The sequence below is a fragment of the Bufo gargarizans genome, chromosome 5 (genome assembly GCF_014858855.1).
Source record: "Bufo gargarizans isolate SCDJY-AF-19 chromosome 5, ASM1485885v1, whole genome shotgun sequence".
Taxonomy (NCBI): domain Eukaryota; kingdom Metazoa; phylum Chordata; class Amphibia; order Anura; family Bufonidae; genus Bufo; species Bufo gargarizans.
In genome coordinates this window covers 398806457-398818797 of record NC_058084.1, presented here as the reverse complement: position 1 = coordinate 398818797, position 12341 = coordinate 398806457, and the positions used below count along the sequence as shown (strand labels likewise).

The following is a 12341-nucleotide window of genomic DNA, read 5'->3' as shown; positions in this document are numbered from 1 at the left end:
TATTTCCACTTAAATTTTCTATTTGATGTGGATGTATGAGGCCTTGTTTTATGCAGGAGAACTTGCAATGTTTTTCCAGTGCAGTTTTGGAAAAACATAAATATATATTTTTGAGGTGGTACGAACAGAGAAAGAAGTATTTTTCAGCAGGGTAAAAAGTGGACAGTATAAAGAATAAACTTTATACTGTCCACTTTTTACCCTGCATAACCTGATAAAGTTTTATACTTTATTTTTTCAATAAACATTATTTAATTTTTATTACATTAAAAAATAAAATAAAAAAATAAATAAAAATTATACATACATATATATATATATATATTAGCATATTTCTGTACAGGAGCCCTCTATATGTGTGCAGCGGTGCACAAGTCATATTGAACTAGACACGTCAGTAAATAATTTGTCCCTCAAGAATTAAAGAAGCACTCCCATAAAAACTGTTATTTTTTTGTCTGTTAGTAAGCGGTATGGTGTACATAGGTGGGTAGGTAGGTAGTTTGCTTACTGGTGACTTTATTCACAAGATACTGTAAGAGCTCAATTACCTGGATGGTCATTTTGTCTGAAGATTGCTTTGCAAGTACACTTGTAGATATGCCTTGCTTTGTTTCTTGGTTAAAGTTAAGCTTATATTACGCCTGCAGATAATCATGAAGATAATTGCTAACAAGCGATCGTTAGTGAAGATCTGGCAGTGTAATACAAGGAAACACTTGTTCATTGGGCAATTAGAATCTTTTAGCAGGTTTAAAAATTATTGTTTGCCAGCGACAGATCGCGCTGTCTAATCATGATCTGCTGCTGGCAAACAATGATTCAGTTTTGGGACAAGTGATGGCATTAGTGATCGCTCCTCCCCATACTGAGGAGGAGATCGCTGCATGTAATAGCAATGGTCTCCTCCGCTAACAAGCAATCGATCGCTGGGAAGGAACACTTCCCCCCTGACAATCGCCTGCAAAATCTGCAGGTGTAATAAGCTACAGAGCAGGAACAAACAAAGCTCAAAGCAGGAATGAAAAATGCTTATATTGTACCTTCTGAGACTTGAGGAAAGGAAGCCACATTTGTTCCATAAGTTCCTGACGATAGCGTTTTGTAAAAGAACCCACATATGATACAAATGCAGCAGTCAACAACACGTCACCACATAAAGTCTTCTCCTGAGCTTCAAAATTTTTTATGGACTCACTCCAACGAACATTTTCAGACTGGGGAAAAAAGGAATCAAAATTAGGTGCTTCATACTCTACCAGTATTTACCTAGACAATAACAAAACACACCTATCCCTGATTTCTTCATTATTATTTTATATACACCAACTATCAGAAGCTGAGCCATGAAGGGTTCTGGAGTCCTTACACCAAAACCCTTACATCAGAGATCTTTATGTGTACCTTGAGTCCGATCCCTGACTGCTGTCTTGTCACCGAGAAGCACTTTATATATCCAAGCCACAGGAAGACATACAACCAGTCAAAGGATCTTAACGTAACCCACCAGTCCAGAGACATATTTAATATCCAATGGGCAATAGGGTATATTATTCCGAGGTTCCCTCCTTTTGATCACCTCTGCCATGGATCCTTCTATTTAAGATCCCCTCTGATTCCACAAAATGGTTGCCAGTTTCATAAACTACCCGTCCGTACTCTGTGATACTCTCTCTTCTGATCTCAGATGGACTTGCTCTGATGGCCTCACCATAGTGTCCATCCTTTGCATACTTCTGGAGCATACAGTCAGCATTGATTCTGGGGCCCAAAAGAAGGAGGCTGTGACGGCAGAGCAGCAAAGGAACACAAAGAATGGACACCGCACTGGGGTCATTCACTGGAAGAGTGGACACCAGGTAATACAGTATTATACTATATACCCCTCTGGATAAATTTGTCTCTGGACAGGTAGCTCATTTTAACTTTCTGGACCCTTGTTCAGTTGGGAGATCACTTAAATTCTCAGGATTTGAGTGGAAATAGGCTAAAGGTGCTACAGTGTATTTTAATTTTTGTAGTATTCCTCTCATAACATTATTTGTGTACTATGCAGTTTTCCATGGCCGCAGCCTCATGTATTCAGACCTCCTCACGATGTCACATTTAAGCAGTGACATGAGCGCCTTGTTCATGTCCATACAGCGCACTAGGCCAAGGCGAATACGCTCACATGATACTTTTATGTGACCCTAATATATACAATATCATCAGGCCACCCTACACTATGTTTACATAAAGCTGTAGGTTTGATGCAGCACTAAAAGTGGTTTGGCAGGATTTGTTAACTGATAACCTATCCTCTGGATGGGCCATCAGTTTCTAATCGTGGCGGTCAGACACCCGGGATCCCTGCTAATTAGCTGTTTGAGAATGCACTGTTGTTCACAGTAGTGCCGTGGCCTTCTCTCTGCTTACCAAGCACAGCGCCTTTCATTGTATAGCGATATGCCTAGGCCATGTGACCAATGAACAATGAACATCGCGTCACATGGTCTAGACAAAGCTGAGAGCAGGCCAAGACGCTAATGTAAGCGCCGATGCCAAATGCTGATTGGCGGGACCCCCACCGTTCAGATAAAGAATCCCAGAAAACACCTTTAAGACAAAGTTAGTACTTAAAGTATATTGATAATGAAGGAAATCTATAATTCCATTTACACCAGAATTCTGGCAGAAAACCCATTTTTGTACAATTTTTGTGATCTTATGCCACTTGCTAACTTCTAAAATGTGAGTGGGAAAGTAGGTGAGGTTAGCTACGTTATTTAAAAGGGTTATTCAAACTATAAAACATGCCCCTCATATAGATTATACGTATCCCGCTCCCCAGCACCCATGTCGCTCCTGATCCGTGCACCGCCGCCGCTACATCTCCTCGTCGTGCAGATCAAAACATCCAGCAATGGGGGAGCAGCCAATAGCAGGCCACGACGAGATGCAGCGGCGGGCCATGCAGGGATCAGGAGCGTCACGGGTGCCAGGGAGCAGGGTAACTATAATCTATAAGAGGGGCATGTTTTATAATTTGAATAATACCTTTAAGTGTACACCAGATACATCAACGGTGATTTTTTTTAAAAAGCTGACAAAAAAGCTGACATTTACTCTAGAAGGGGGTGGCATGAAAGGGGGTGACATCTTTTGACAAATATATCTGCCACATTTTTAAAATGAGGTTTGCGAAAAAAACTCAAGAAGAACTAACCTCATGATAAACTCCCACCAATGTGTTTTGTTACTTATACACATTACTATATTATGTTATATTATATGCTAATATATACTTTATATTTTTGGGGAAACAGTAGGTAACAAGGAATTTACAGGAAATGCTTTAAATAAAGAAGTTTTAGATTTACATATACTTTCATATTCTTATATCAAATTTAACTTTTAGTCTGAAATGAGTTTCATTGAGGTAACAGAAATGAAAGTCTGTTTAATACTAGTTTGGTATCATTTAGCAGCAATTAAATGATCAGAAGCGACGGAGGCACCGGGAAATAAAATATCTGAAGCTACAGCAGTTGCTGCATCTGAAGTAATCAGGATGCTATTAGGAGCCAATAAGTAAGTCTGCCACTTTAACTTATCTCCTACTGTGAAGAAAACTCAGTTCATTTAAGGTAAAAAAAAAAAAAACTACTTGTAACATCTATTTTACAAATTCTGCTTTTGAGTAAGTTATAAACAACTATGAAAATCCTATCCTTAATCTCTTTAAAACCATAAAAATGGTGAAGATTTTGTAAACATGGAATGATCATCTATTTGAATCTTCAATAATTTCACCACACTGTCCACGCATCATAAATCAAAAGTGACATTGGCTAACAAGAGTTTAAGTGTAGGAACATGCAGTGTAATACATTTCCAGACAGTTAAAAATCACTATAATCTCATCCTAATGTATTATAGATTGCTTGTAATGTCATCTCGGCTAAGATGACCTATTTCTAATTTTTAACAGCTGCTCATCTTAGGAGTTAGTTAATGATTAGATATAAACTGCCTGCATTATTCTACTGATTTATCAGCTCCCAGGTCTACGAAATAAGGAGGAAATAACTCTTCTAGGAATATATTGTTCTTTGTGAGCTCTGATTAAAGCTGGTTAAGGCCTCATTCACACGACCGTATGTTTCTTCCTCGTCTGGTCCACATTTTTAGCGGATCACACACAGGCCCATTCATTCCTATGGGTCCACAAAAAATGCGATCAGCACACGGATGTCATCCATGTGCTGTCCGCATCCATCTTTCCGTCACATAAATTATAGAATATGTCCTATTCTTGTCCGTTTTGTGGACAAGAACAGGCATATCTACTTTTGGGCCCACAACAAATGCAGAATGCACATGGCCTGTACATTTTCCCTTTAATCAGCGTACTCATGCCATCACTACACTGTAATGGTTTACAAGAATGATCCGCTTACTACAAAGCACTAACATGGCGCAGAGCAAGAAGGGGTTAAGTATAACATTTTATCAAAATTATACAGAAAAAGGTAACTGACTCACAAGGCCATTTGATGTTGTGATAAGATTACATCCATCCCTTGACATATACGGTATGCAATAAGAACTTTACTAACCTCGAGGCCCTTTACAAGTCTGTTGGCCAGTTCTATGGTGGTGTTCGTGCGATTAACCTCTTCTTGGCACCTGATTTTCTCAGCTGTTGCTTTTGCAAAAGACTGTTGCAGTCTCTTCAAATTGTTGTCCAAGTCCTTTAAGTACATACATATATATTATAAAGATGTATATTAAAGGGGTTATCCAATTTCACAAACAGCCGCTCCATGGGCCGGGCCCCTCACAGGTAATATACTTACCCCGCTCCCTGTGCCGCTCCTGGTCCCCGCACCGCCGCTGCTGCTCCCTTTACACGGATGAAAACATCTGGTGTCTGGGGGGAGGAAGGGGGGGGGAGCAGCCAATGGCAGGCGGGGACGGGCCTCCCTAGCGTCACCCGTCCCCGCATGCACCCCACCGTACCCCCTAAGCTCCAGCTTCCTTGTTCCTATGTATGTCCCCCTATGCTACTGAAGATATCTAGTTGTATCACTAAAATGACTCCCCTAATGTAAGTTGCCTGTCCAGTGTGTTACCATACAATGCAGCTTCACACTGCTCTCCTTAGCCTCCTGCTTGTGACTGATATATTTCTCCTTGTCAGTTCTAACAAACACAATCCGGTGGAGATGAGTGTGAAGCTAGATGTCATAAAAATACACTAGTTTGGCCTATATAGTATAAGGGTTCATTCACACATCCGTAGTGTATTGCGGATCCGCAATACACCCGGCCGGCACCCCCATAGAAATGCCTATTCTTGTCCAGACAAGAATAGGACATGTTCTAACCGGAAGATCGGGGCCGCCCTCTGGAAATGCGGATGCGGAGAGCACATATTGTGCTCTCCCTGCATTCATTCTGTCCCCATAGAGAATGAATGGGTCCACACCCGTTCCGCAAAATTGCGGAACGGATGCGGACCACACTTGCGGATGTGTGAATGGAGCATAACACCGAGGCCAGTGACCGGCTGCAGTGGTAACACAATGAAAACGTGACATTAACCCTGTAGTCAGGTAAACAGAGCCTGACCGGGTAAACTGGAGAGACATAGTTGGAACTGCAAAGTAAATGCTGCTTTATTTTTCAGGCTATTCTCCAGCATTGTCCAGTTTCCTAAAACCCTTTAATAATAGCCTATGCTGCATTATAAAGAAAAAAAAACATTGGAGCGCTTGTGTAAGCTGCAGTCGGAGACCACAACTCTGTCCTAATAGAGCTAACCTAAAGACAAGACAAGCAACAAGAACTGAGGAAAAGAAAGCAGAAGCAAGCATCATCTATAGCTACTAACATATCAAATTTTTGATCTTGCAACCATGTATTTACTCCAAACAATGATATTATATATTTTACTATAAAATCACTGTAAACTTACGTGAAGCTTTTTACGAATTGCATCAAGTTTTTCTGTAGCTCCTTTAAGATCATCATTGGCTTGAGACAGGGCTCTGCGTTTGGGCTCAACATCACAATATACCTGAAAAACAGAAAACAAAACTAAGACTCACATTTTAAAATGCATTTAATATTTAATCTGATATATTTTATTGTCTAAAGAAAAAAGTCGTTACCATATTAGGCTACATTCACATTAATGGTGAAGTCATTTATTGGTCGCAATAAATAAAGTCTCTCTTTACCGAATAGATGATGGGAGTGGTAGTAAATAGCAGCAATAAGATACAGTTCCAAGGTATATAGCAGAATAGTCTTTTTCCACTAGCTGTATATAGTCAGTGGTAATGATGGTACTAATCCTCCCCGAGTCTCACTCTAACCACACTTTGCAATCTTATATTAAATAACCACAAGCATGCATTTTCATTCTCATTAACTCATTCTGCAATTACCAGGCTGTGGGGTGCAGATCTTAGATCTAGATGGCCAATCCAAAAGTGTGGTGGGTGTCAAAGCTATATACCCTTTCCAGAAGCAGTAAAGACTTATTACCATAAACGTGCAGAACCTGTCTTTACAGGCACGGTCTTTGATGTGGCTCTCAACCATCAGAAAATATGTCTGTTCTCTTTCCCTCAAGGGTATACTCTCAGTTGGGAGATCATTGATATAAATAGTAGCAAGGACTATGTAAAAATGATCAGTGATCTCATGATGCACAAGTACATTTAGGGCTACAATCAGGGGGTAATAGGAAGGGACACAATTACCTCATAGTATTTCACAATATTAATGACCCAAGCACAGAGACCAGCTGCTGCATATGACTTTAAGCGAACCAGGTCTGGGTTAAATTCCGGGTTCTTTAGATGCTGTTCCTTTACCACTTTCAAACAATTATCATGAATATGCTCCTTGTCGTATTTGACTAATGCTTGCAAAAAGTCGTCAACCTATATTGATAAAAAGAAACATAAGCATAACACACTCAAACTAGAGCCAAATAAAGAGAGAACAATGTTTTCACACTCCTGCATTAGGCTACTTTCACACTAGCGGCAGCCTTCTCCGGCGGGAACAGCCTGCCAGACCCGGGCTGCCGCTAGCGCTCCGGTCCCATTGACTATAATGGGGGCGGGCCGGAGGTCCGTCCGCAGCATGGCAAACATGCCAAGAGGCGGCCGGAATAAAACTACACTAGGCTGCCGCTAGTGTGAAAGTAGCCTTAAAGGGTTTGTGCCACTAATATACTGTAAATGTATCCTGTCCAACAGATATTACTGGTATATCACTTTACCCAAATACACCACTAATCAAAACTGCCTTATTCTAAAATTATTAGCCACCTACCATTGTACCCTGTGGCAAATCAGTTTCGATTTTCCATTACTGTTGGTTATGTCCTATAGTGTAGCCTTACAATACAGGACGCACATGCTCACTGCACTTCTTTTCCGTTCCTTAGGCAGGGTGCTGAGTCTCCAGTCCTGTATGGAGAATTACTGGAAGTACTCCATGGTATGGAGACTTATTAGCAATGTTCCACGGGAAACGAATATGCAAAATGGTATCTCTCAAGAAAGAGACCCATCTCACCAGCATGACCTATTGGAAGTGGCTCCCTATAAGTCAAGATGTGTGACTTAGGCCTTACTTGACAAATAGCAAAACTGATAGATGAATGCAGCAAAATAAAACAAGACCTTTATGGCTGATGATAAAGTTATCTTACACACATTTGTTGATACATACAGGTGTTTGCACACTTGCTGCTGTCCACAGAAGGCCACCTGCTCACAATGAAGGTGAACACACATAAGATTTATTAATGTGTTTCTGTACCAAAGGATTTGGGTGTGGATTAAATCTGGTTTTACCGCATGACCTCACCCTTCACTGGGAAACGGTGAAATCCGGAGCTGAAATAGCTAAAAACAGCTATAAAAGTAATTGACACGCTGTGGATTTTAAAATCCACACTGCAGGTCAATTTCCACATGGAAAATATCTGCAAAGTGAATTTTTTATCTCATTCACTTTGCTGGTACTGTACTAAGCTACTGTTTTTCTGCACAAAAATCTGCGCTGAAAGACTGCACGTAATCCGCATCTTGTGCAGGTGGCCTAAAGCGGAATTTAAAGGTCATCAGTTTGTAGATAACATTACCTTTCCCATTAATGCCTTGCATGCTTTCCAGCTCCGATCTTTAGGTATCCTGCCTCGGGGGGCCAGCAACACCATTACAGCAGCGGTAACATTTATCACCGCAGATGGTGGGTTTGGAAAGGTTTTAAGCTCAGTAAGGTTTACCTGTGAAGACAAGAAAATATGTTGTTAGTATTCAGGAATTTGTAGTGCTAAATAGTAATGTATGATGCCATTAATGTGTTGGTAAGTAGGTACTACAACTCTCTCTCTCTCTCTCTCTCTCTCTCTCTCTCTCTCTCTCTCTATATATATATCTCACCTTGATACTTGTGTAAACATTACAGTGAATCTGGATACTGTTGCCTTACGCCACTTAAATGGGATTTAAATTGCAGTTTTCAATAAAAACACCATTTGCAGGGAAAAAGTATTAGTACATACTAGAAGTATTAAAATATTTAGCCAAACCAATGTGAAATATCATATACAGGGAATTCCAAATGTATTGATTCACGTAATAGAGGAATATATGTTTAAAAAAACTGTTAAAATGCTGTTTGTAATGTGTATATTAAACTGTATTGACTGTGCTAGTTTTTTAGGGACTCTGCCCATTTTATCTTTTATGTTCTTGTATTACTCTTGAGTTTTTATGGCATATTTATCCTCCCTTTTACAGAGGACAAGTGATTTTTGTAATCTATGTCTATATGGGTCTCAGACTAGTGTCACGGCAGTGTCGCGGTCTCGGTGTGGTGCGCCTTGACACGTTGCTGTGCATGCCGTTGCCAGGGGCAACGTATGGTTATTGGCATGTGTGTGATCTGCTCCTTTTCCCCCTGTTCCTTCCCTAGCTGATGCGTTAGGGGTTAATTACCTGGCTGGGTATGGTCATTAGATGCTTCTTATACCTGTGGCTGGAGACCAGGAGTCAGTTGTACTCCAGCCTTGGTGTGTGCTGGAGTTATGCTCCTGGTCTGGATTTGCCATCTTCCAGTGTGAGGGCTACCTAGTGGAACATCAATGTCATCCCGATGTTTCCCAGTGTCACCTTCCCTTTCTATTATGTTTCTATGTGTGGTGTTGTTTGTATGAGTTGGTGTTTGATGTCTAGTCGTTGTTACATGTCTGGTGGTGTTTGTTGTCCAGCATGTTTGCTAGAAATCCGCCTGTCTATCTGTTGAGGCCTCCGGATGGGGGTGTCACGATTCCCCGGAGGGGAAACCACAAGTCAGTGTGCAGTTCTGTCGGGGGCCGCCATGCATCCTGTCTGCATGGGGCTCCGGTTGTAGTTGTTGCCACGGCAGGTAAGTGCGTGTTGCTTCTGGGCTCTTACCTTCCGATTCAGTAGCTGTTCATTGCCTGTCCCTTTCCTTGCAGCTAGGCCGGTGAGACTCCTGTTCATCTGTGTCTGGGATGAACAGGTCGTCTCAGCCCTTTCTCTACTTGAGGGATTATCAGGGCGACTCAGGGTCCCAGGTCCGCTCATATGGTGTGAGGAGTCAGGGTGAGGATTAGGGAAGCTCTAGGGGGTGTCCTGCTCCCTTATCCTATTTCCCAGGCCTAGTTGCTATCCCGTCTGCTTCTCATTGTACAGTGGGGGGTTTCCCCCACTCCCCACCGTGACAACTAGGTCACTTTTTCTTCTATACTGTATATGTACTTATTTTTCCATATTTGTAAACTGCCGTACTGACCCTATATTATTTTCCCGCAAATATCCCTATATGACATGGCCCGATAAATGTGGATCTTTTAAAATATGATACCCGTACATCACATATAAATCTTTGGTGGGGGAGAGGTTCTGTATTTTATTTATTTTTTGTCATTATACCATTTGAGTACAAGCAAAATTTCTATATCTCCCTTTCTATGTCACTCAACATGCCCACCATATCCTAGTAATTTAATTTTTTTAGCTCACATAATTTCTTCTCTCTCTATATGAGCAGTATTATAGAGCAGGACAATGATCATCTCATGACCCTTGACACATTGGTGCAGCCTTATATATTTTTTTAATGATCATCTCTAGTTTAATTTGTTTCCTTTCAGTTTGGTCTTAAAATTGAGGTGCCTATACACTTTCAATAGTTGCTGACCAAACACTTGTTTGGCTAACGGCAATTTCTCCAGACTCCCCCATACATATACATGCTTAGTGAGCATGTATGTGTTTTCACTGGGGAGAGAGGAGAAAGCCTCTACCATAGAGAGAGCAAAAGGATCCGGTCTTGAAATTTAAAAGACCTGAATGGTCTCTCCCCTATCACCTGTCTGGGAAGATTCGGGTGCTCCCCATACACATTGGATTGTAGGCCAGCCCCACCAAAAACAGCGGCTTCGGCCAATAATAATCTAATGTGTATGGTGTCTTTAGCACAAAGACCTAAAAAAATAAAAAATAGGTCACTGGGCATGGTCTGAAAACAATTAAAAAAACACCACTCACATGGTTGGCACATCCCAGTTTTCCAGAGCTACAGCTTCCATCCCCACCACTTCCTGTCCCCCCACACCAGCACATAGCTACTGCCTGCCAATCAATGGCCTCAGCTGTGACATGGCAGGAATATCACATGAGGAAAACTGGCTTTTGTCCCATGGTCGTTTTTGCCTTTCTCTTGATCTACATGGCAGGATAACAGATTGAACTGGAGGGACCTAGGCTTTTTTTAACCTTACTATCTTGCTATGTTATAATGAGGTGTAATTTTAAAGACGGTTTTGAACAAATAACTGAAAACAGGACCTGACTGGTCACTCTTGGCACCAGTATTCATGGGTGTGCCCAGTACAGCTCTGCTCTTGACACTAATATACATATTACATCAGAGTTCCATCCATATATACTTCATATTTGTCTTATAATTACTTATTAAATACCAATGAAAGGTTTACAAGAACCACAGAAAATACTGTAAAAATGTACATGATCTTTGTTTAACCTAATGGACATTGATGTAGATATTTATTTTTCTTCTGCCATGTAAGATATATTATTGGAGTGTGTGTTCCAACATGTGAGCGCTATTCAAACACAGATATGTGACATCTTCAAATACATAGCTGAAACCTAAAAAATGTCATTTGCATTTTGGCAACAAAATTTACAGCCACAATTTTTGCCAAGTATGTGGTACAGGAAATGCTCTATGAATGATGACTCCCTGAGGAGCAAAAGAAAAGAGTTCTCTTTGCATGGGAAGATACAATTGAATACTTGTAAAACATCAGTTAGACGTCTTTAAACCCCACACATTATCTTGTCAGACGTAGTTAAATCACAGTTCCTACTGAGATGCAAACCATGTTGTTTACTTCGAAAGCACAAGTTATACCAACCATCACATTAAAAATCATCTGCTCGGAGCATATTTCACGTGCATAAAACTTCAGACCTAAGAATCCGTAATGAACAAGCGTTGAATAAATATATAAGAATGCAGTGTAAAAACTAAACAATATATTATTTTAACCAAATTACATGCTTGCTGATAATGACCAGTCCACCAGAGTCATGGTTAAAGAGAGTGTCCATGGTTGGAAAAACATGTCTGCCTTCTTCCAAATACAATGCCACACCTGTCCACAGGTTATGTGTGTTATTGCAGCTAGGCCCCATTCACTTCAACAGAGCTGAGTTGGGATACCAGAGAAAAATGTTTTTGGAATGCTGGATAATCCTTTTAAACAGTCCTATGGCTTTATAATGTGCTATAGTGCAATATTAGGATTATGATGACCCTAAGGTCTCTTTCACAGAGGCGAGATTTCCGCGCGGATACAATGTGTGAGGTGAACGCATTGCACCCGCACTGAATCCGGACCCATTCATTTCTAAATGGCTGTGCACATGAGCGGTGATTTTCACGCATCACTTGTGCGTTGCATGAAAATCGCAGCATGCTCTATTTTGTGCATTTTTCACGCATCACAGGCCACATAGAAGTGAATGGGGCTGCGTGAAAATCGCAAGCATCCACAAGCAAGTGCGGATGCAGTGCGATTTTCATGCATGGTTGCTAGGAGATAATCGGGATGGGGACCCGATCATTATTATTTTCCCTTATAACATGGTTATAAGGGAAAATGATAGCATTCTTAATACAGAATGCTTAGTAAAATAGGGCTGAAGAGGTTAAAAAAAGAAATACATTTTTTTAACTCCCCTTAATCAACTTGTTTGCGCAGCCCGGCTTCT

General features: G+C 40.8%; 1 protein-coding gene across 1 annotated transcript in view; it reads right to left on the bottom strand.

Annotated features, from left to right (window-relative positions):
- DNAH11 (dynein axonemal heavy chain 11) overlaps positions 1 to 12341 on the bottom strand; it is a 268017-nt gene that overhangs the window by 69164 nt on the left and 186512 nt on the right. Inside the window, 5 exon segments of the mRNA XM_044293255.1 lie at positions 1044 to 1217; positions 4602 to 4736; positions 5963 to 6064; positions 6756 to 6938; positions 8153 to 8296. Of these exon segments, the coding sequence (XP_044149190.1) occupies positions 1044 to 1217; positions 4602 to 4736; positions 5963 to 6064; positions 6756 to 6938; positions 8153 to 8296 (738 nt within the window).